Source organism: Oncorhynchus nerka, linkage group LG22, assembly GCF_034236695.1.
Source record: "Oncorhynchus nerka isolate Pitt River linkage group LG22, Oner_Uvic_2.0, whole genome shotgun sequence".
Classification (NCBI taxonomy): domain Eukaryota; kingdom Metazoa; phylum Chordata; class Actinopteri; order Salmoniformes; family Salmonidae; genus Oncorhynchus; species Oncorhynchus nerka.
Window position 1 is genome coordinate 20,283,572 of NC_088417.1, and position 23,894 is coordinate 20,307,465.

The 23,894-nt window shown below is 43.7% G+C and overlaps 1 protein-coding gene across 3 annotated transcripts in view; it reads left to right on the top strand.

Moving 5' to 3' along the window:
• Nucleotides 1-1,730: 1,730 nt before the first annotated feature.
• LOC115104991 (phospholipase D1-like) overlaps nt 1,731-23,894 on the top strand; it is a 34,931-nt gene continuing 12,767 nt past the window's right edge. Inside the window, exons 1-15 of one of the 3 annotated variants that reach the window (XM_029626472.2) lie at nt 1,731-1,849; nt 18,477-18,651; nt 18,894-19,057; nt 19,145-19,287; nt 19,714-19,825; nt 19,913-19,978; nt 20,065-20,123; nt 20,225-20,317; nt 20,802-20,954; nt 21,124-21,273; nt 21,821-21,904; nt 22,262-22,343; nt 22,476-22,586; nt 22,880-23,065; nt 23,199-23,418. In XM_029626472.2, the coding sequence (XP_029482332.1) occupies nt 18,513-18,651; nt 18,894-19,057; nt 19,145-19,287; nt 19,714-19,825; nt 19,913-19,978; nt 20,065-20,123; nt 20,225-20,317; nt 20,802-20,954; nt 21,124-21,273; nt 21,821-21,904; nt 22,262-22,343; nt 22,476-22,586; nt 22,880-23,065; nt 23,199-23,418 (1,762 nt within the window). In that variant the 5' untranslated portion in view covers nt 1,731-1,849; nt 18,477-18,512. Of the gene's footprint in view, nt 1,850-8,455; nt 8,562-18,476; nt 18,652-18,893; nt 19,058-19,144; nt 19,288-19,713; nt 19,826-19,912; nt 19,979-20,064; nt 20,124-20,224; nt 20,318-20,801; nt 20,955-21,123; nt 21,274-21,820; nt 21,905-22,261; nt 22,344-22,475; nt 22,587-22,879; nt 23,066-23,198; nt 23,419-23,894 lie in introns of those variants that run through there. The other 2 variants (XM_029626470.2, XM_029626471.2) reach the window with 2 other exon arrangements.

The following is a 23,894-nucleotide window of genomic DNA, read 5'->3' on the forward strand; positions in this document are numbered from 1 at the left end:
CATGTGTACCTTAACGTATTAAAAAGAACCATGGACACTTACCACGACGCATATTGGTCCTCCGATCCGTTTCGCCTCTCCTCTTCGGAGGAGGAGGAGGAAATTCATTACAGTTCTTAACTGACTTGCCTAGTTAAACATTTTTATGCAAGTTTAGTGAAATTAAGGTTAAATAAATATTGCGATGTTATTTTCTACTCCCTGTATACAGCCATGTTATTTTCTACTCCCTGTATACAGCCATGTTATTTTCTACTCCCTGTATACAGCCATGTTATTTTCTACTCCCTGTATACAACCATGTTATTTTCTACTCCCTGTATACAGCCATGTTATTTTCTACTCCCTGTATACAGCCATGTTATTTTCTACTCCCTGTATACAGCCATGTTATTTTCTACTCCCTGTATATTGCCATGTTATTTTTACTCTTTATTTTTATTCGTTTTTCACTGTATTTATTCATCATGTCACTATTTAATCAAATACAAAAATAGTTATCTTAACATTAACTCTGCATTGTTGGAAAGGACCCATAAGTAATCATTTCACTGTTAGTCTACACCTGTTGTCTTCCATTCATGTGGCAAATACACATTTATTTGACATTTCTCTTGCTCTCTATTTCTCCCTCTCTCGGAATGCAAGGCTCCTCTGGACTGTATTGGTACCCACTGTGCAAAATTACTCATCTGAAAAAAAAGTGTGTGTATGTAGAGACTGGGTTGCTTTCAGAGTCCAGCTTTTGTTTATGGTTGCATCATTTCTGGTTGTATTAGTCGGCTGAACCAATGAACCACCTTGCTGCAGTGGTTTTAACAGCAGCAGGGGAATAAATAAAGGTGCGTTCCAGATACACACATTGTGCACTGCAGACCTGCAGAAATCAGTGACGTGGTTGCTGAGACGCTTCCCCAGACATCGTAAAGATTTGATATTCTGTGCAAGTCAACTTGCCTAATGTGCGTTATCTGGAACGCACCCACAACCTTCCGCTTATCTCCGCTCCCTTCCCAGAACAGACCTCCCAACCATCCCCGGGTGAGACAGTGCTTTGGCAATGTAAACATGTTTCCCATGCCAAAATATTGCTCTTGATTTGAGAGAAGGAGAGAGAGAGTGCAATAAAGGCAGTATGTGGGAGCTTCAATCCGCATCTGTGTGGAAGGTTAATGGCTGTCATTTATTGGTGAATTTTCAACACAACTGCTTTCTGATTACCAGAGGAGATAGAGAGGGGGAGGGAAGGAGAGCGAGAGAGGTTGCCGCAATCAATATTTTATTCACTGCACGTCTGGGCAGCTGAATACACACAACAGCATTGACTCCCTTTCTTTCTTCATCTCTCTGACTGGGGGACATAAACCTATTGCGATTGACAGGTTAGTTGCATAATTTATTTTCCCCAGCTGAGAGGCAGAGCGAAAGAGAGAGAGAGAGAGGCAGAGCGAAAGAGAGAGAGGCAGAGCGAAAGAGAGAGATAGAGACAGTGCGAAAGAGAGAGAGGCAGAGCGAAAGAGAGAGATAGAGACAGTGCGAAAGAGAGAGAGAGAGGCAGAGCGAAAGAGAGAGAGAGAGGCAGAGCGAAAGAGAGAGATAGAGACAGTGCGAAAGAGAGAGAGGCAGAGCGAAAGAGAGAGATAGAGACAGTGCGAAAGAGAGAGATAGAGACAGTGCGAAAGAGAGAGAGCGGAGGGGGGCGTGGCGTAGTGTAGCGTGGTGTGGTTGGGCAGATGGTTCCTTCTGGCTCCCTTGCACTCGACGTTTACTCCTCAAACCGATCACAGGGAACCCCTAATTTACCAGCCTTCAACCGTGTGTAATTAATTACCCGATTCTACTTAATGAGGTAGCTATGTTTTCATTTTCACAACCTTTATGTAGGGTAATTTGCCTATGTTGTGTATATTGTCATAAACTCCGGTTAAATTCTTTCCTTGATGACGAAGATTAATGTCTAGAAAAAGTTGAGGGAGTCTGTCCCACTCCATGGTTAATTTGTATTCGAAATCAAACAAGCAAACAAACTCTTATCCTCCAACCGTAGAAAAACATCTGACTGGTCGACTCCCTTGTCAGATCGAATCAATGGGTATGGTCAGGGTTGGCTAGGTTACCTTCTAATTGTAATAATTTACAGTTACTAGTTACCTGTCCAAAATTGTAATCAGTAACGTCATTTTTGGATTAACCAAACTCAGTAACATCATATAAGTACTTTATGCTACTTTTTGAGTACTTTCCGCAAGAGGCATTAGAAGAAGACACGACATCTGTAAATAGCCCACCGAACTACCTCTTCCCCATGTTATTTGTTTCTGCTGGTTTGCACCCCAGTATCTCTACCAGCATCTGCACATCTATCACTCCAGTGTTACTGCTAAATTGTAATTATTTCGCCTCTATGGCCTATTTATTGCCCACCTCTCTACTCTTCGACATTTGCACACACTGTACATAGATCTTTCTATTTTTCTTTTATTTTGTGTTATTGACTGTACGTTTGTTTATGTGTAACTCTGTTGTTTTTGTCACACTGCTTTGCTTTATCTTGGCCAGGTCACAGTTGTAAATGAGAAATTGTTCTCAACTGGCCTACCTGGTTAAATTAAAAAAAGTGCATTTGGTGTGTCATCATATTGGTCTCTGGCTGCTATGACGACACACCATCATAGTCTGATGAAACTTAAACTTGTTCCTTTTTTCAATGCTGAATTGAAAGTAATTGAAAAACAGAAAGGTATCATGTATTTTTTTCCACAAAATTCCTTTCTGAATGTAAAAGTAATTCAAGAAGTAACATCTAGTTTTTCAAAAGTATCTGTAATCTGATTACAATACTTTTTGCTGGTAACGTAACTGATTACAGTTAGTGTTTTTGAAATCCAATTACGTATAACTGATTGTGCAGGGGCGACCGGGATGCTGCAGTACAGTAGCCCACTGCAGATGGCCAGCTTCTTGGGTGTGCTGATTTGAAATCCGGGACACAGCACCAATGTAGGTGTAACGGATGTGAAATAGCTAGCTAGCTAAATAGCGTTTCAATCGGTGACGTCACTTGCTCTGAGACCTTGAAGTAGTGGTTCCCCTTGCTTTGCAAGGGCCGCGGCTTTTGTGGAGCGATGGGTAACGATGCTTCGTGGGTGACTGTTATTGATGTGTGCAGAGGGTCCCTGGTTCGCACCCTGGTATGGGCGAGGGGACGGTCTAAAGTTATACTGTTACATAGGCAACTGGGTATTGAACCTGGGTTGTCGCCCCTGTTTTATCCCACTGATCTAAGGCCAAGTAAGGCACTTGAACCAGAATGTGTAGCACACTTAGGCTTTAGCAGAAGTAGTGTTTAGCCATCACCCCACCACTCTGGGGTGGGAGAGAGGAAGTTACGAAACAGACAGTCCTGAAAAAGTCTTATTTTACAAACGAAAAACCTAGCTCCTATTAAGGCACTTGTGGAGATCAGAGAGGATCTGAGGAAATAATATGCAGATATTACACTTAGCCAACCAAAGGGGGGGAAGGAAAGAGAGAGTTGATGAGATGGGGAGAAAGCGAGAGGGATGGAGAGAGTGTATTGTGGTGTTAACTTATCTCTCTCCTCTCTGGAATGGCATTCTTTATAACTTGTGTGTGTGTTTTTAAAGAAAATACCTGCTTTTTCACCGTGGTTGAGTGTTCCCTACATGTCATTTAGGGTGAAGATAATTCACTTGGAACCACTTGTCTTTTCTCTTCAGGAAAGACACCCAGGCAAACACTGTATAGGTGTGTTTGGTTGACTTTATGGGTGTGGGCAAAAGACATACACATACACACCTCGTGGCCCAACATTGATTGCGGATACAGTGAGCTCAAGGAGCAGTAGGTGTGGGGGACAGGTCCAACCTTAGAACAACATTATCAGTTATATGTAATGACATGGGGACACACACACACAGTAAGGAAGTGTTGCGTGTTGGTGCACACAGTTCACTGTTTGTGTCCAATATTGGAATGTGAGTGAGTTGGTCATGAGATGGGCATCAGGGAACCTAGTCTACCAACAACCATCAGCTGATCCCATTTCAAACCCCACCTGACAGGATCTGAAATTATGGTTTTACCAATCTTCCAAGATATAAATTGGCTGGTGATGGGCTATAGGGTCTCTCTCTCTCGATCCTTCCTTCTCTCTTTCCTTCTCTCTCTCTCCACATTGAAAGGGGAAGTGGTGTCTGTCTAGTCAGAAGTGTCATAGGGTTGCAGGAAGTGAAGTGGGGCTTGTGATTCTGCATCACTGTATCATCAGATTGTTTTCTACTCAGATATGACCTAATCTACCAGCTGCAAAAACATAAACACCATGTATTTAACACATACACACACACATGACCCTGTGCAAAGATAGTGTTTGTGTGTGTGTCGTTCCTCTCTTGCAGGACAGGGGAAGTTTTTAATTCCAGGTGCATGTAGCTCAGTCTACCAGAAGATGGCAATGGTACCATAGTCATGCATGTAAACAAACACTAGTGTTGTGTGCAAAATAGTGGGTTGTGGCCAGTTCCTCATGGATTACAGCCAAACACCGTTAAACAGAGTTGTAGTTATTTGGTGGTAAGTCTTTTTAGGGGCTGCAATGGAAAAACATTTGGGAACCTATCAACATTGCAGAAAGTAAATTCTGTATCGTCACAAACCCATGCTAGGTCTAATATGTTTAGCAGTTAGTTGGGTGTGGATCTTACGAGTGTAGGAGGATTTGGAAATAGGCAGATGAATGTGATTCTGTAGCAGGGTGATAACATGTGATATTGCTCATTTGGAAAGTAAATAACAAAACATGTTTGAGCACTTAGAAGTTTCGGAGGACTGAGGGAGGGGGAGTGCATCTGATGATTAGCCATATGCTGGGATATCATAACAAGAGCTGATCATGCAAGACCTTTAAATATTCTGCCATGTCTAAACAGATTATTACAAAGCAACTGAACTCTGCTGTTTGAAGTGGCTTCCTCTCTTCTCCTCTCCTCCTACCCTTCATCTGACCTGATATGAAAGGACTGTATAGGAGTTAGCAGATTTCCATTGTGCACCCTCCTCCTTATAGGGCCTTTTACTTATGCAGTTCTTTCACGTAAGTGCAGATGAAGGATGGAGACTGTACTATTGACATGCACTCAGGAGTAATACAACAATATTCTGGCAGGCAAATCAATGACCATCCAGATCAGGTGACTAACCTGATCAATGACCAGCCATACTCAACTGGCAGATGTTGCCCATATATAAAACAAATATTCTGTTGGGATTTTAACTTGCTACTGTTGAGAGTTGTAATAGTAGAATTGAAATTGGGTAGGGCACGGTCAGTTTTCCTCTTATGTCATTCACTGGCAGACCTTGCTTAGAGAGATATAACCTGTCAGAAATGTCCAGTTGATCAACTACTGACCATGTTAGATAACGGGTTAGCCTAATTTACCCATCTATCTAAATCTTGTAATTATCATTGCCAGATTACTCTACCCCCCAGGGGGCCCACATTGATTTTGTTGAGTCACTCGGGTATCATAACACACGGCCCTGGGCAAAATGTGTAGATTTGCAGGAAATTATCTTTAAAACTACAAAAGAACACAGATACTGGACAGAGGAACTCTGCCTAGAAGGCCAGCATCCAGGAGTCGCCTCTTCACTGTTAACGTTGAGACTAGAGGTCGACCGATTATGATTTTTCAACGCCGATACCAATTATTGGAGGACCAAAAAAAGCCATTACCGATTAATCGGCCGGTTTTATTTATTTATTTGTAATAATGACAATTACAACAATACTGAATGAACACTTATTTTAACTCGATATAATACATCAATAAAAATCCATTTAGCCTCAAATATATAATGAAACATGTTCAATTTGGTTTAAATAATGCAAAAACAAAGTGTTGGAGAAGTAAAAGTGCAATATGTGCCATGTAAAAAAGCTCATGTTTGAGTTCCTTGCTCAGAACATGAGAACATATGAAAGCTGGTGGTTCCTTTTAACAGGAGTCTTCAATATTCCAAGGTAAGAGGTTTTAGGTTGTAGTTAATATAGTTTTATAGGACTATTTCTCTCTATACCATTTGTATTTCATATACCTTTGACTATTGGATGTTCTTATAGGCACTATAGTATTGCCAGTGTAACAGTATAGCTTCTGTCCCTCTCCTCGCCCCTACCTGGGCTCGAACCAGGAACACATCGACAACAGCCACACTCGAAGCAGCGTTACCCATCGCTCCACAAAAGCCGCAGCCCTTGCAGAGCAAGGGGAACAACCACTCCAAGTCTCAGAGCGAGTGACATTTGAAACGCTATTAGCACGTACCCCGCTAACTAGCTAGCCATTTCACATTGGGTTACACCAGCCATTAGGCTGATAGGCTTGAAGTCATAAACAGCGCTGTGCTTGCGAAGAGCTGCTGGCAAAATGCACGAAAGTGCTGTTTGAATGAATGCTTACGAGCCTGCTGCTGCCTACCATCGCTCAGTCAGACTGCTATATCAACTGGTCTATCAAATCATAGACTTAATTATAACATAACACACAGAAATACGAGCCTTTGGTCATTAATATGGTCGAATCTGGAAACTATAATTTCGAAAACAAAATGTTTATTATTTCAGTGAAATACGGAACCGTTCGGTATTTTATCTAACGGGTGGCATCCCTAAGTCTCAATATTTGTTACATTGCACAACCTTCAATGTTATGTCCTAATTACAGTTTGTCCTAGGTACAGTCGTACAACGATTGTGCTTTTTTCGCAAATGCGCTTTTGTTAAATCATCCCCCAGCGTTGCATCGATTATATGCAACGCAGGACACGCTAGATAAACTAGTAATATCATCAACCATGGGTAGTGGTGATTATGATTGATTGATTGTTTTTTAGAAGATAAGTTTCATGCTAGCTAGCAACTTACCTTGGCTTCTACTGCATTCGCGTAACAGGCAGGCTCCTCATGGAGTGCAATGAGAGGCAGGTGGTTAGAGCGTTGGACTAGTTAAATGTAAGGTTGCAAGATTGGATCCCCCAAGCTGACAAGGTGAAAATCTGTCGTTCTGCCCCTGAACAAGGCAGTTAACCCACCGTTCCTAGGCCGTCATTGAAAGTAAGAATGTGTTCTTAACTGACTTCCCTAGTTAAATAAAGGTATAAAAAAACAAATATTATTATTATTTTTTGTAATTGTTAAAATCGGCGCCCCAAAATACCAATTTCCGATTGTTATGAAAACTTGAAATCGGCCCTAATTAATCGGCCATTCCGATTAATCGGCCGACCTCTAGTTGAGACTGGTGTTTTGCGGCTACTATTTAATGAAGCTGCTAGTTGAGGACTTGAGGCATCTGTTTCTCAAACTAGACACTCTAATGTACTTGTCCTTTTGCTCAGTTGTGCACTGGGGCCTCCCACTCCTCTTTCTATTCTGGTTAGAGCCCGTTTGCGCTGTTCTGTGAAGGGAGTAGTACACAGCGTTGTATGAGATCTTCAGTTTCTTGGTAATTTCTCACATGGAATAGCCTTCATTTCTCAAAGCAGGAATAGACTGACGAGTTCCAGAAGAAAGTTATTTGTTTCTGGCCATTTTGAGCCTGTAATCGAACCCACAAATGCTGATGCTCCAGATACTCAACTAGTCTAAAGAAGGCCAGTTTTATTGCTTCTTTAATCAGGACAACAGTTTTCAGCTGTGCCAACATAATTGCAAAAGGGTTTTCTAATGAGTAATTAGCCATTTAAAACGATAAACTTGGATTAGCTAACCCAACGTGCCATTGGAACACAGGAGTGATGTTTGCTGATAATGGGCCTCTGTACACCTATGTAGATATTCCATTAAAAGTCAGCTGTTTCCAGCTACAATAGTCATTTACAACAGTATCAATGTCTACACTGATCAATTTCATGTTATTTTAATGGACAAAAAATGTGTTCTTTCAAAAACAAGGACATTTCTAAGTGACCCCAAACTTTTGAACGGTAGTGTATATATATTTTTCTTTCTTTACAAATTGATACTTGGAGTCAAATATTGATATAATATCGTCCCAAAATAATGTTGCTATAGTGACTGTATTGACCCCCCCCCCCCCGTCATCCAAAGACGTCATCCGGAAGTCTTTGGAAAGTCATCAATGAGTCACATGATCTTGTGAGCTAAGGCTAGGATGGATTCCATTGTCAATACCACAAAGTCACATACACTCACTTACACGTGGGTGGTGTGTAGACAGACAGTTCCCAGGGATAGGAGATCCCAGACATGAATCTCACCCCCAGCTCCCCATTGGCCGTCTGTCAGTGATTGACATGTCTTTGTCCAATAGTTCTACCCTAGGCCCCACCTCATCCTCCCTCCCTCTATTCCTTCTCACATTCACTCCAACTCGCAGCTAGAGTACAGTTAGATCTGCTGTCTTCCGACAGAGAGAGAGAGAGAGAGAGAGAGTGTGTGTGTGTGTTATCTGACGTGAGAGAATAGGACAGGCTTGGAAATCATGGGGTTCCCACACCGTGAGTGGGTACAGGTCAGTGAAACACTCTCACTGTGTGGGTCTCACTCTCTCTTTCTATTCATCTTTCTCTCTCTCGGTCTGTCTTTTCATAGCTCAGGAAAAGGTGTGTTTTGCTACTGTTGGCTTTCTTTTATAATTGAAGTTGCTGTGGGGGTGTGTGTGTGTGTGTGTGTGTCTTGCATGACTTTGTCTGAGGGTGTTTGTGAGATAACTATGCATGCTGCCACCTGGCTGGTGAGAGATCCAGAGTGGTCAGCCTTGGCCTCCTCAATTAGAGTGAGTGCTGGCTGTACATCTAGTGTTGTCCCGTGGACTCAAGCATGCAACACAATTTCATAAGAAACTGTATCGGTCAACTCCTATTGACCCACAGTAGACTACTAGCCCATTTTTTTTTTAAATCTTTCATTTGCCACCCTCCTTTCTCTCCTCCTAATCTTCCTCCTTTCTCAGTGGCTACTCCCTGCAGCACCGGTCTAACCGGACCCATTGTTAAATGTTTGTCACAGTGAATATCGCAGCACACACCTCACACTTCTCTCTCAATAGAGAAAGAAATACTTTTTTTTATTTTTTTTAAATGAAGAGTTGGGGGAATTTCTCTTCTACTTTCTAAAACAATTCTGCAAGTTCATAAAGACACACAGACATATGTCCAGAGGTGTGTGTGTGTTTAGGAGGTATGGTATTAGTTGTAGGTGGCTTTCCTGCTGTCGTGTCCTTATTTACAGAAAACAACATTTATAGAGCACAGTGTGTGTATGTTTTTAATACCTACATGAAAGTGTGTGTGTGTAGGGTAATATAATATGGTACATGCAGGTAACGGAAGCATGAGTATTTGCATGAAGTGAGCGTTATTTCCATACGGAGTGAATGAGTGAAAGCAGAGGGAGTGAATGGAAGTGTGTGTAGACTCTCTCTGTTTCTCCAGGAACCATTTTAGGAAATTAATGCCATGATAAAGGGGAGACCTTGCCAGGAAGGCGCACCCACACTCACACACATGCTTGCACATGCAAGCATACACACACACACACACACACACACACACTGCAGCTCTGTTGGTAGGACACCAGGTTGCTGATCTTGCCATGCTCTCTTTCTGGGCCAGTCTGTTTGGCGCCATCTCTCTAATCTCTCACTTGTTTCACCATGTCTGAGCAGCTCACCTGCCTCAATGTTTCTGTCAATACACACTTACTCTCAGATAGTCATAAACGTGTTCAGGAGCGCATGTCTGACCTGTTTTAGATGATTTGAATCTGCTGTTTAGGTTTTAAAGAACACACACAAATACACACATACAAATAATGCTGGATTAAACATCACACTGCTGTGTCATACCTCCACCGTTGTCCTGTTTCTCTCTGATAATCTTATTGTTTAGTGCCTGCTCTGTGACCAGAGAGGGAGAAAGGGATGTAAGAGAGATGAGATATAATTAACTTTATCTTTAAATAAAGCTGGAATCCGTAGCTGTGAAACTCCCAAGTCCATTTGCAATATTACAACAAAGACGTTACTTCAAACCAAGAACATTGTTTTTTTCCCATCAGACATCAGTGCACGCGCAAATAGAACAGCAGAGTATTTTTTGACAACGATGCTCCATTTCCTAAACTAAATAAAAACAAATGCACCTGGGGTGACTTTCATCTCATGCAGATCTCAAATCAAGTTGTGTTTGTCAGATGCTTCATAAACAACAGGTGTAGATGTAACCGGTGTGAAATGGCTAGCGGGATGCGCCCTAATAGCGTTTCAATCGGTGACGTCACTCACTCTGAGACCTTGAAGTAGTTGTTCCCCTTGCTCCGCAAGGGCTGCTGCTTTTGTGGAGCGATAGGTAACGATGCTTCGAGGGTGTCTGTTGTCGATGTGTGCAGAGGGTCTCTGGTTCAAGCCCAGGTAGGGGCGAGGAGAGGGACGGAAGCTAAACTGTTACATAGACAAACAGATGTTAAAATGTTCATAAATGACCAGCATGGTCGAATAATAATAAGGCAGAACAGTTGAAACTGGAGCAGCAGCACGGCCAGGTGGACTGGGGACAGCAAGGAGTCATCATGTCAGGTAGTCCTGGGGCATGGTCCTAGGGCTCAGGTCCTGCGAGAGAGAGAAAGAAGGAGAGAATTAGAGAACGCACACTTAGATTCACACAGGACACCGAATAGGACAGGAGTACTCCAGATATAACAAACTGACCCTAGCCCCCGACACAAACTACTGCAGCATAAATACTGGAGGCTGAGACAGGAGGGGTCAGGAGACACTGTGGCCCCATCCGAGGACACCCCCGGACAGGGCCAAACAGGAAGGATATAACCCCACCCACTTTGCTAAAGCACAGCCCCCACACCACTAGAGGAATATCTTCAACCACCAACTTACCATCCTGAGACAAGGCTGAGTATAGCCCACAAAGATCTCTGCCATGGCACAACCCAAGGGGGGGCGCCAACCCAGACAGGATGACCACATCAGTGAATCAACCCACTCAGGTGACGCACCCCTTCCAGGGACAGCATGAGAGAGCCCCAGTAAGCCAGTGACTCAGCCCCTGTAATAGGGTTAGAGGCAGAGAATCCCAGTGGAAAGAGGGGAACCGGCCAGGCAGAGACAGCAAGGGCGGTTCGTTGCTCCAGAGCCTTTCCGTTCACCTTCCCACTCCTGGGCCAGACTACACTCAATCATATGACCCACTGAAGAGATGAGTCTTCAGTAAAGACTTAAAGGTTGAGACCGAGTTTGCGTCTCTGACATGGGTAGGCAGACCGTTCCATAAAAATGGAGCTCTATAGGAGAAAGTCCTGCCTCCAGCTGTTTGCTTAGAAATTCTAGGGACAATTAGGAGGCCTACGTCTTAGGTATGTACGGCAGGACCAAATCAGAGAGATACAGTGCCTTGCGAAAGTATTCGGCCCCCTTGAACTTTGCGACCTTTTGCCACATTTCAGGCTTCAAACATAAAGATATAAAGCTGTATTTTTTTGTGAAGAATCAACAACAAGTGGGACACAATCATGAAGTGGAACGACATTTATTGGATATTTCAAACTTTTTTAACAAATCAAAAACTGAAAAATTGGGCGTGCAAAATTATTCAGCCCCTTTACTTTCAGTGCAGCAAACTCTCTCCAGAAGTTCAGTGAGGATCTCTGAATGATCCAATGTTGGCCTAAATGACTAATGATGATAAATACAATCCACCTGTGTGTAATCAAGTCTCCGTATAAATGCACCTGCACTGTGATAGTCTCAGAGGTCCGTTAAAAGCGCAGAGAGCATCATGAAGAACAAGGAACACACCAGGCAGGTCCGAGATACTGTTGTGAAGGAGTTTAAAGCCGGATTTGGATACAAAAAGATTTCCCAAGCTTTAAACATCCCAAGGAGCACTGTGCAAGCGATAATATTGAAATGGAAGGAGTATCAGACCACTGCAAATCTACCAAGACCTGGCCGTCCCTCTAAACTTTCAGCTCATACAAGGAGAAGACTGATCAGAGATGCAGCCAAGAGGCCCATGATCACTCTGGATGAACTGCAGAGATCTACAGCTGAGGTGGGAGACTCTGTCCATAGGACAACAATCAGTCGTATATTGCACAAATCTGGCCTTTATGGAAGAGTGGCAAGAAGAAAGCCATTTCTTAAAGATATCCATAAAAAGTGTTGTTTAAGCCACCTGGGAGACACACCAAATGGTCAGATGAAACCAAAATTGAACTTTTTGGCAACAATGCAAAACCTTATGTTTGGCGTAAAAGCAACACAGCTCATCACACTGAACACACCATCCCCACTAAATCAAATCAAATTTTATTTGTCACATACACATGGTTAGCAGATGTTAATGCGAGTGTAGCGAAATGCTTGTGCTTCTAGTTCCGACAATGCAGTAATAACCAACAAGTAATCTAACTAACAATTCCAAAACTACTGTCTTATACACAGTGTAAGGGGATAAAGAATATGTACATAAGGATATATGAATGAGTGATGGTACAGAGCAGCATAGGCAAGATACAGTAGATGGTATCGAGTACAGTATATACATATGAGATGAGTATGTAAACAAAGTGGCATAGTTAAAGTGGCTAGTGATACATGTATTACATAAGGATGCAGTCGATGATATAGAGTACAGTATATACGTATGCATATGAGATGAATAATGTAGGGTAAGTAACATTATATAAGGTAGCATTGTTTAAAGTGGCTAGTGATATATTTACATCATTTCCCATCAATTCCCATTATTAAAGTGGCTGGAGTTGAGTCAGTGTCAGTGTGTTGGCAGCAGCCACTCAGTGTTAGTGGTGGCTGTTTAACAGTCTGATGGCCTTGAGATAGAAGCTGTTTTTCAGTCTCTCGGTCCCAGCTTTGATGCACCTGTACTGACCTCGCCTTCTGGATGATAGCGGGGTGAACAGGCAGTGGCTCGGGTGGTTGATGTCCTTGATGATCTTTATGGCCTTCCTGTAACATCGGGTGGTGTAGGTGTCCTGGAGGGCAGGTAGTTTTCCCCCGGTGATGCGTTGTGCAGACCTCACTACCCTCTGGAGAGCCTTACGGTTGAGGGCGGAGCAGTTGCCGTACCAGGCGGTGATACAGCCCGCCAGGATGCTCTCGATTGTGCATCTGTAGAAGTTTGTGAGTACTTTTGGTGACAAGCTGAATTTCTTCAGCCTCCTGAGGTTGAAGAGGCGCTGCTGCGCCTTCTTCACGATGCTGTCTGTGTGAGTGGACCAATTCAGTTTGTCTGTGATGTGTATGCCGAGGAACTTAACTTGCTACCCTCTCCACTACTGTTCCATCGATGTGGATAGGGGGGTGTTCCCTCTGCTGTTTCCTGAAGTCCACAATCATCTCCTTAGTTTTGTTGACGTTGAGTGTGAGGTTATTTTCCTGACACCACACTCAGAGGGCCCTCACCTCCTCCCTGTAGGCCGTCTCGTCATTGTTGGTAATCAAGCCTACCACTGTTGTGTCTATCAAACATGGTGGTGGCAGCATCATGGTTTGGGCCTGCTTTTCTTCAGCAGGGACAGGGAAGATGGTTCAAATTGATGGGAAGATGGATGGAGCCAAATACAGGACCATTCTGGAAGAAAACCTGATGGAGTCTGCAAAAGACCTGAGACTGGGACGGAGATTTGTCTTCCAACAAGACAATGATCCAAAACATAAAGCAAAATCTACAATGGAATGGTTCAAAAATAAACATATCCAGGTGTTAGAATGGCCAAGTCAAAGTCCAGACCTGAATCCAATCGAGAATCTGTGGAAAGAACTGAAAACTGCTGTTCACAAATGCTCTCCATCCAACCTCACTGAGCTCGAGCTGTTTTGCAAGGAGGAATGGGAAAAAATGTCAGTCTCTCGATGTGCAAAACTGATAGAGACATACCCCAAGCGACTTACAGCTGTAATCGCAGCAAAAGGTGGCGCTACAAAGTATTAACTTAAGGGGGCTGAATAATTTTGCACGCCCAATTTTTCAGTTTTTGATTTGTTAAAAAAGTTAGAAATATCCACTAAATGTCGTTCCACTTCATGATTGTGTCCCACTTGTTGTTGATTCTTCACAAAAAAATACAGTTTTATATCTTTGTTTGAAGCCTGAAATGTGGCAAAAGGTCGCAATGTTCAAGGGGGCCGAATACTTTTGCAAGGCACTGTAGGTAGGAGCAAGCCCATGTAATGCTTTGTAGGTTAGCAGTAAAACCTTGAAATCAGCCCTTGCTTTGACAGGAAGCCAGTGTAGAGAGGCTAGCACTGGAGTAATATGATCAAATATTTTGGTTCTAGTCAGGATTCTAGCAGCCGTATTTAGCACCAACTGAAGTTTATTTAGTGCTTTATCCGGGTAGCCGGAAAGTAGAGCATTGCAGTAGTCTAACCTAGAAGTGACAAAAGCATGGATTAATTTTTCTGCATCATTTTTGGACAGAAAGTTTCTGATTTTTGCAATGTTATGTAGATGGAAAAAGGCTGTCCTTGAAATGGTCTTGATATGTTCTTCAAAAGAGAGATCAGGGTCCAGAGTAACGCCGAGGTCCTTCACAGTTTTATTTGAGACGACTGTACAACCATTAAGATTAATTGTCAGATTCAACAGAAGATCTCTTTGTTTCTTGGGACCTTGCATCTCTGTTTTGTCCGAGTTTAAAAGTAGAAAGTTTGCAGCCATCCACTTCCTTATGTCTGAAACACATGCTTCTAGCAAGGGCAATTTTGGGGCTTCACCATGTTTCATTGAAATGTACAGCTGTGTGTCATCCGCATAGTTAACATTATGTTTTCGAAAAACATCCCCAAGAGGTAAAATATATAGTGAAAACAATAGTGGTCCTAAAACGGAACCTTGAGGAACACCGAAATTTACAGTTGATTTGTCAGAGGACAAACCATTCACAGAGACAAACTGATATCTTTCCGACAGATAAGATTTAAACCAGGCCAGAACTTGTCCGTGTAGACCAATTTGGGTTTCCAATCTCTCCAAAAGAATGTGGTGATCGATGGTATCAAAAGCAGCACTAAGGTCTAGGAGCACGAGGACAGATGCAGAGCCTCGGTCCGATGCCATTAAAATGTAATTTACCACCTTCACAAGTGCCGTTTCAGTGCTATGATGGGGTCTAAAACCAGACTGAAGCATTTTGTATACATTGTTTGTCTTCAGGAAGGCAGTAAGTTGCTGCGCAACAGCCTTTTCTAACATTTTTGAGAGGAATGGAAGATTCGATATAGGCCAATAGTTTTTTATATTTTCTGGGTCAAGGTTTGGCTTTTTCAAGAGAGGCTTTATTACTGCCACTTTTAGTGAGTTTGGTACACATCCGGTGGATAGAGAGCCGTTTATTATGTTCAACATAGGAGGGCCAAGCTCAGGAAGCAGCTCTTTCAGTAGTTTAGTTGGAATAGGGTCCAGTATGCAGCTTGAAGGTTTAGAGGCCATGATTATTTTCATCATTGTGTCAAGAGATATAGTACTAAAACACTTGAGCGTCTCTCTTGATCCTAGGTCCTGGGAGAGTTGTGCAGACTCAGAACAACTGAGCTTTGAAGGAATACGCAGATTTAAAGAGGAGTCCGTAATTTGCTTTCTAATAATCATAATCTTTTCCTCAAAGAAGTTCATGAATTTATCACTGCTAAAGTGAAAGTCATCCTCTCTTGGGGAATGCTGCTTTTTAGTTAGCTTTGCGACAGTATCAAAAAGGAATTTCGGATTGTTCTTATTTTCCTCAATTAAGTTAGAAAAATAGGATGATCGAGCAGCAGTAAGGGCTCTTCGGTACTGCACGGTACTGTCTTTCCAAGCTAGTCGGAAGACTTCCAGTTTGGTGTGGCGCCATTTCCGTTCCAATTTTCTGGAAGCTTGCTTCAGAGCTCGGGTATTTTCTGTGTACCAGGGAGCTAGTTTCTTATGAGAAATGTTTTTAGTTTTTAGGGGTGCAACTGCATCTAGGGTATTGCGCAAGGTTAAATTGAGTTCCTCAGTTAGGTGGTTAACTGATTTTTGTCCTCTGGCGTCCTTGGGTAGACAGAGGGAATCTGGAAGGACATCAAGGAATCTTTGTGTTGTCTGTGAATTTATAGCACGACTTTTGATGTTCCTTGGTTGGGGTCTGAGCAGATTATTTGTTGCAATTGCAAACGTAATAAAATAGTGGTCCGATAGTCCAGGATTATGAGGAAAAACATTAAGATCCACAACATTTATTCCATGGGACAAAACTAGGTCCAGCGTATGACTGTGACAGTGAGTGGGTCCAGAGACATGTTGGACAAAACCCACTGAGTCGATGATGGCTCCGAAAGCCTTTTGGAGTGGGTCTGTGGACTTTTCCATGTGAATATTAAAGTCACCAAAGATTAGAATATTATCTGCTATGACTATAAGGTCCGATAGGAATTCAGGGAACTTTGTGAGGAACGCTGTATATGGCCCAGGAGGCCTGTAAACAGTAGCTATAAAAAGTGATTGAGTAGGCTGCATAGATTTCATGACTAGAAGCTCAAAAGACGAAAACGTCATTTTTTTTTTTGTAAATTGAAATTTGCTATCGTAAATGTTAGCAACACCTCCGCCTTTGCGGGATGCACGGGGGATATGGTCACTAGTGTAGCCAGGAGGTGAGGCCTCATTTAACACAGTAAATTCATCAGGCTTAAGCCATGTTTCAGTCAGGCCAATCACATCAAGATTATGATCAGTGATTAGTTCATTGACTATAATTGCCTTTGAAGTAAGGGATCTAACATTTAAGTAGCCCTATTTTGAGATGTGAGGTATCATGATCTCTTTCAATAATGACAGGAATGGAGGTGGTCTTTATCCTAGTGAGATTGCTAAGGCGAACACCGCCATGTTTAGTTTTGCCCAACCTAGGTCGAGGCACAGACACGGTTCATCCAGAACGCCGCAGCCCGTCTGGTGTTCAACCTTCCCAAGTTCTCTCACGTCACCCCGCTCCTCCGCTCTCTCCACTGGCTTCCAGTTGAAGCTCGCATCCGCTACAAGACCATGGTGCTTGCCTACGGAGCTGTGAGGGGAACGGCACCTCAGTACCTCCAGGCTCTGATCAGGCCCTACACCCAAACAAGGGCACTGCGTTCATCCACCTCTGGCCTGCTCGCCTCCCTACCACTGAGGAAGTACAGTTCCCGCTCAGCCCAGTCAAAACTGTTCGCTGCTCTGGCCCCCCAATGGTGGAACAAACTCCCTCACGACGCCAGGACAGCGGAGTCAATCACCACCTTCCGGAGACACCTGAAACCCCACCTCTTTAAGGAATACCTAGGATAGGATAAAGTAATCCTTCTCACCCCCCTTAAAAGATTTAGATGCACTATTGTAAAGTGGCTGTTCCACTGGATGTCATAAGGTGAAAGCACCAATTTGTAAGTCGCTCTGGATAAGAGCGTCTGCTAAATGACTTAAATGTAAATGTAAATGTCTCAATGGTGATAGCTGAGCTGACTACACTGACTGTGCTAGTGGCAGACTCCACTATGCTGGCAGGCTGGCTAACAGCCTGCTGCCTGGCCTGCACCCTATTTCATTGTGGAGCTAGAGTAGTTGGAGCCCTGTCTATATTGGTAGATAAGATGAGCGCACCCCTCCAGCTAGGATGGAGTCCGTCACTCCTCAGCAGGTTAGGCGTGGTCCTGTTTGTGGGTGAGTCCCAGAAAGAGGGCCAATTATCTACAAATTCTATCTTTTGGGAGGGGCAGAAAACAGTTTTCAACCAGCGATTGAGTTGTGAGACTCTGCTGTAGAGCTCATTACTCCCCATAACTGGGAGGGGGCCAGAGACAATTACTCGATGCCGACACATCTTTCTAGCTGATTTACATGCAGAAGCTATGTTGCGCTTGGTGATCTCTGACTGTTTCATCCTAACATCGTTGGTGCCGACGTGGATAACAAAATGATCCTATTTATTCAAAATGATTCTATTTACACTTTAGTCAATTTTGACACTATACTATTTTTTTTGATGCCACATATACAATTTACAAAAGGAGAAGTTTATTTTTTGGTTGAGTTGGACTTTAAGGAGAGTGGAAGCAGCCTTGTTATATTTTAGCATTAAGCCGTGGCTTACAGAGAAGACAGCCTATGGCAACAGTGTGTTAATTCCATTGTGTTTCCTCCTCTCCTCTCCTCGTTGTCTTTAGCCTGCTACTACAGGCCATTCCTGATGTGCTGCTATTCACCAGTTCCCATTCAAACACTCTTACCAGCCTTTATCTGCATATTTACACACACATACAACCTACTGCCATGGGGGTAATAGTAACACTAAGGTTGCAGTCAGACTCCATAAACTTGTCATTGACGTCATGTTGTCTACCTGGTCTCTCTGTCTGTCCCTGTCTCTCCCTACCCCCCTGCCTGTTCACCAGGTGAGCCCTGGGCGCCGAGCGTGCTAGCCAATAACCATGCTGCGCCAATCTGAGCCTACCAATAGCACGTTGCACCTGGTTGCTACGGATATGAGTGAAATTATGGAGAATTTGGACACTCGTGAGCTGTACCTAGGAGACGGGGAATATGACACTACAGACTTTAAACTCCCAGGTAGGGTGTGTGTGCGCAAATGTTTTATTCATTGATTGATGGATTAGTTTATAAGAAGACAGTTTTACCCATCTAACTATTTATAACCTATTCATGAGCAACAAAGTGTGTGTAGTGTGGGCAGGTAAGTTTTGCTCAAGATGTTGTGTGGGGAATGTTATGTCTTACAGATGTGTGTGTGTAGTGTAGTTTCTGATGTGTGTGTGTGTAGTGTAGTTTCTGATGTGTGTGTGTTCCCCCAGAGGAGCGTCGGGGCTTTGCGTCTGTCTACAATACTGTGGGGTTTAAGGAGGCAGAGGTCAAGGTGTTTCTCTCCTCTCCCATCACCGCTAAGATACTAGAAGTGGAGAGATTCACCTCTGCACAGGACCGCTTCAATATCACATCACAGCGCAGTGTCAACAAGGTACACACGCACATACCTCAGCAAAGCATCACAACACACACACACACTCACTCAGCCATACCTTTTATATTTTTCCTGTCTGTGTAGAGTCTGCCTGCGGTATTTAAGATTGAAATGAGACATGGAGAGTTCAGCTGGGTGGTCAAGAGGAAGGAGAAACACTTCCTGGACCTCCATAGAGAACTGCTCCGATACAAGACTTTCATGAGAATACCACTACCCTCCCGCAGGTACACACACACACCTGTTTGTTTTACTACCCTTGTGGGGACCAAAAAATGGATTCCTATTTAATATCAAATTTTTACTAACTCCTAACGCCTCACCCTAATCCTAACTCTAATTGGAACTCTAAACCTAACCCTTAAGCCTTAAATAGCCTTTTTCCTTCTGGGGACTGGCAAAATATCCCCACTTGTCCAAGTGTTCCTTCTTTTTACTACTAGGATAGTAAAACCAAACACACACACACACACACACAGACACACACACACACACACACACACACACACACACACACACACACACACACACACACACAGGTAGTATCAAAGATGTTGAAACTGAAAAGACACTAACAATTTCCTATTGACTCCCTCTTTCTCTCCTCTTTCTTTCCATCCTCTCTCTCTCTCCCCCCTCTCTCTCTCTTCCAGCCACACAGTGAGAAGGCATAGTGTTCGGAGGTCAGAGGTCAGAGCCATGCCCACTCTGCCACGGGGGAGCGGGGATGAGCTGGCCCGGGAGGAACAGGTGTCCAGCAGGAGGGTACGCCATTCGGCAAACACATTTGTCATTCACCTGTTAATCACCTGCTTTACTCTTCCTAACACGGTATGTCTTTATTGATTACAGAAAGCATTGGAGGACTACCTGAACAAGCTGCTGAAGATGTCTATGTACAGAAACTACCATGCTACGGTGAGACACACACACACACACACACTGCTGGAGATGTCCACGCTACGAGGATATGTCCAACTTTCAAATGTTCTTGTTTGTCTTAGATGGAGTTTATAGACGTCAGCCAGCTATCCTTCATCCATGATCTGGGACCTAAAGGCTTGTGAGTAACTCTGCACTATCTACTGTAAATAACTACTCATTACCACCATGATACTTCAGTCAGGAAGAGAAGTCTTCTACTTGTTCTCTTCATTTCCCCAGAGAAGGGATGGTGTACAAGCGGTCAGGTGGTCATCGTATCCCAGGACTTAACTGCTGTGGTCATAGCAAGATGTGCTACCGCTGGTCCAAACGGTCAGTACTCTGAATTATAGATGAAATATCAAGATGTGCTACCGCTGGTCCAAACGGTCAGTACTCTGAATTATAGATGAAATATCAAGATGTGCTACCGCTGGTCCAAACGGTCAGTACTCTGAATTATAGATGAAATATCAAGATGTGCTACCGCTGGTCCAAACGGTCAGTACCCTGAATTATAGATGAAATATCAAGATGTGCTACCGCTGATCCAAACGGTCAGTATCCTGAATTATAGATGAAATATCAAGATGTGCTACCTCTGATCCAAATGTCAGTACCCTGAATTATAGATGAAATATCAAGATGTGCTACCGCTGATCCAAACGGTCAGTACCCTGAATAGTAGATTAAATATCAAAGTCTGAGAATGATTCTATCCTCCTCTGGAGTCCAGATGTTGTCTCATATCTAGTCTTACTGCTCCAGCTGATACTGCTGAGCTGTGCTGTAATAATAAACTCTAGTGTCTGTCTAGCTGGTTGGTGGTGAAGGATTCGTTCCTCCTCTACATGAAGCCAGACTCGGGAGCCATTGCCTTTGTTCTCCTGGTGGATAAAGAGTTCTGCATCAAAATGGACTCCAAAGACACAGAGACCAGACACGGAGTACGGATTGATAGCCTTTCCAGGTGGGTGGGTTGGAGTAAGATGCTGGTTGTAAAAAGAAATACAAAAGTAGGTTGCTACCTCACCAAGGAGTATTGAAAAAAACAGAATCTACAGAAATTATTCAGACAAATCATTGAGTAAAAAGGAGTTTCAACAATCATTGTTTTTGTGTGTGTGTATATTCTGCAGGGCCCTGGTGTTGAAATGCAGCAGCTACAGACATGCCAGGTGGTGGGGTCAGGCCATCGAGGGCTTCGTCCAGAAGCATGGCTCTGCCTTCCTGACCGACCACCGCTTCGGTTCCTTCGCCCGACAGGAGCACAACATCCCAGCCAAATGGTATCCACGGCTACACCACAATCATTAAACCACGACACGTTTAATACAGTCAGAGTTAAATAACACCCCAGTCTGAACATTAAGTGAGAACAATGCAGAATATATATTTAAAATGGGAAATTACTCTGGGAATGTATTTTTTTACATTCCCAGAGAATGTAACAGACACATTTACTGTACACACCAAAGTCCCAGTAGAGCATAAAGGCCAGCTAGTGTGGCAGGTGGGTTATCCCAGGTAATCCCAGGTACACTTTGGCCCAGTTACAGCCCTTAAAGATATCTGTCTCACTGGAGTAACCTGACACAAAGAGAGGGAAAATGACACTGGGCTTCTCATCACCTGTCACCTGCTGGGGCAACACTATACTGTCTGTGTGAGACATGGGGGGGGGTGCAACAGTGAAAGTCTGTGGGTGGTTGTATGCTTGCGTGCGTGGGAAGGTTTGTGTGTCTGTTTACCCGAGAGAGAGAGAGTGTGTGTGTGTATGAAAGAGAGACCGCACTGTGTTTTAAGTGTGTGACTATAATATAACTATGTTTATAGGTATGTGAATGGGAAGACCTACATGGCCGACGTGGCAGATGCTCTGGAGGAGGCTGAAGAAGAGATCTTCATCACTGACTGGTGGTACGTGTGTGTGTGTGTGTGTGTGTGTGTGTGTGTGGAGAGCACAGAGCGGTCACACCTCCAAGGCAGACTGTGGTCAAACAGATGAGTTACAATCAGAGACCTGGAATACTGTTACACCCACCCCACACAGCTGTCAGCCGCCAGAGCCTGGTTTACCCTCAGAGCCTGGTTCCTCTCTAGGTTCCTTCCTAGATTCCTGCCATTCTAGGGAGTTTTTCCTAGCCACCGTGCTTCTACATCTGCAATGCTTGCTGTTTGGGGTTTTAGGCTGGGTTTCTGTACAGCACTTTATGACATCGGCTGATGAAAAAAGGGCTTTAAAAAATACATTTGATTGTATGTGTGTGTTTTTAGGCTGAGCCCTGAGATCTTTATGAAGAGGCCGGTTGTCGAGGGAAACCGCTGGCGCCTTGACTGCATCCTGAGACGCAAAGCGGTGAGCAACAAAATGCTGTCTCATTGGTCCATTTGCACCACTCAAACTGCCTTAGTGTGGATCTTATCATTGATTAAATGATTTGATTATGTGGTGATTAGTAACGGTGACTCTGTCTTTCTGTCCCTATAGCAACAGGGAGTGCGTATCTTTGTGATGCTGTATAAGGAGGTGGAGCTAGCTCTGGGCATCAACAGTGAATACAGCAAGAGAACACTAATGCACCTCCACCCCAATGTCAAGGTAGGTGTGTGTGTGTGTGTGTGAAATGTGTTTACAGTGTGTTTATAGTTGTTTATAGAGTATAGGAGGTTGGTGGCACCTTAATTGGGGAGGACGGGCTTGTGGTAATGTCTGGAGCGGAATCGATGGAATGGTATCAGATGCATGAAACGCATGGGTTCCATGTGTTTTTGATGCCATTCCATTCACTCCATTCCAACCATTATTATGAGCCGTCCTCCCCTCAGTAGCCTCCACTGGTATAGAGGTATCCTTTTATGTAGTAAAAGTGTGTGTGTGTGTTTCTTCTGTAGGTGATGCGTCATCCGGACCATGTCTCCTCCTCTGTATACCTGTGGGCGCATCACGAGAAGATCATCATCATCGACCAATCAGTGGCCTTCGTGGGTGGGATCGACCTGGCTTACGGTCGCTGGGATGACAGAGAGCACCGTCTGACGGACATGGGGAGTGTGACGCGCTCTGTAGCCCTGGAGCAGGTCAGACACACAACCACACACACAGTCTGAGTGTCACATGATCACTAGCCAACATAGAGCATGTGAGGACCAGACATCCACACCAACTTTCCTCTCGCTCTGTCTTTCTGTCTCCTGCCTCCTTTCTCCACAGGCTGAGGGATCCTCCTTCAAGATGGCCACCGCACCGACCAGTAGTTCTGCCCCTAGCAATGGGAAGGGTGCTGCTGCCCTGGTAGTGGACTCAGGGGACCAGCCCAAGTTGAAGGGTCTGGGGAGAATTAGGAGGACAGGGTTCAGTATGAAGAGACACCTGCAGAAACATGGACTGGCCCACGCCGACTCTGTTAGCAGTGTGGATAGCTCAGAAGAGAGTGAGTCCGTACATGCACATGTCATAAACGCATGCAGAAGCTAAACGTTGCCCAAATTGTTGTATTTTACGGAGTCATTTGCTGCTTTGTGTATCTAACCGTCATGCCTAACTGTTTTGAATGTTTAACATCACTAACTCTTCTCTACTAACTACTCAACACAACGCTACATTGATGCTGGTGCTCTGCTTATCACTTGGTAAACAATACCAATGTTAGCATAGCAATCTACTCAGTTCACGTTAGCATTATGTAGATAGAAGAATCAGATCTGAAGCGTCCGTTTGGAACTTGTGGGAGAAGATGGAGCTAGATGAAACCTGGCGGACATTCTGCTAACTTTCAGATCGATAAATCTCGATGCAGTTATCTGTTCCCAAAACTAGAATTTGTTACGAACAAGATTGCACTAACATTTGTAGACTTGACCATTTGCCAAAGTAAAAAGAAAATGCGTTGTTTAGAAGGAGTGAAAG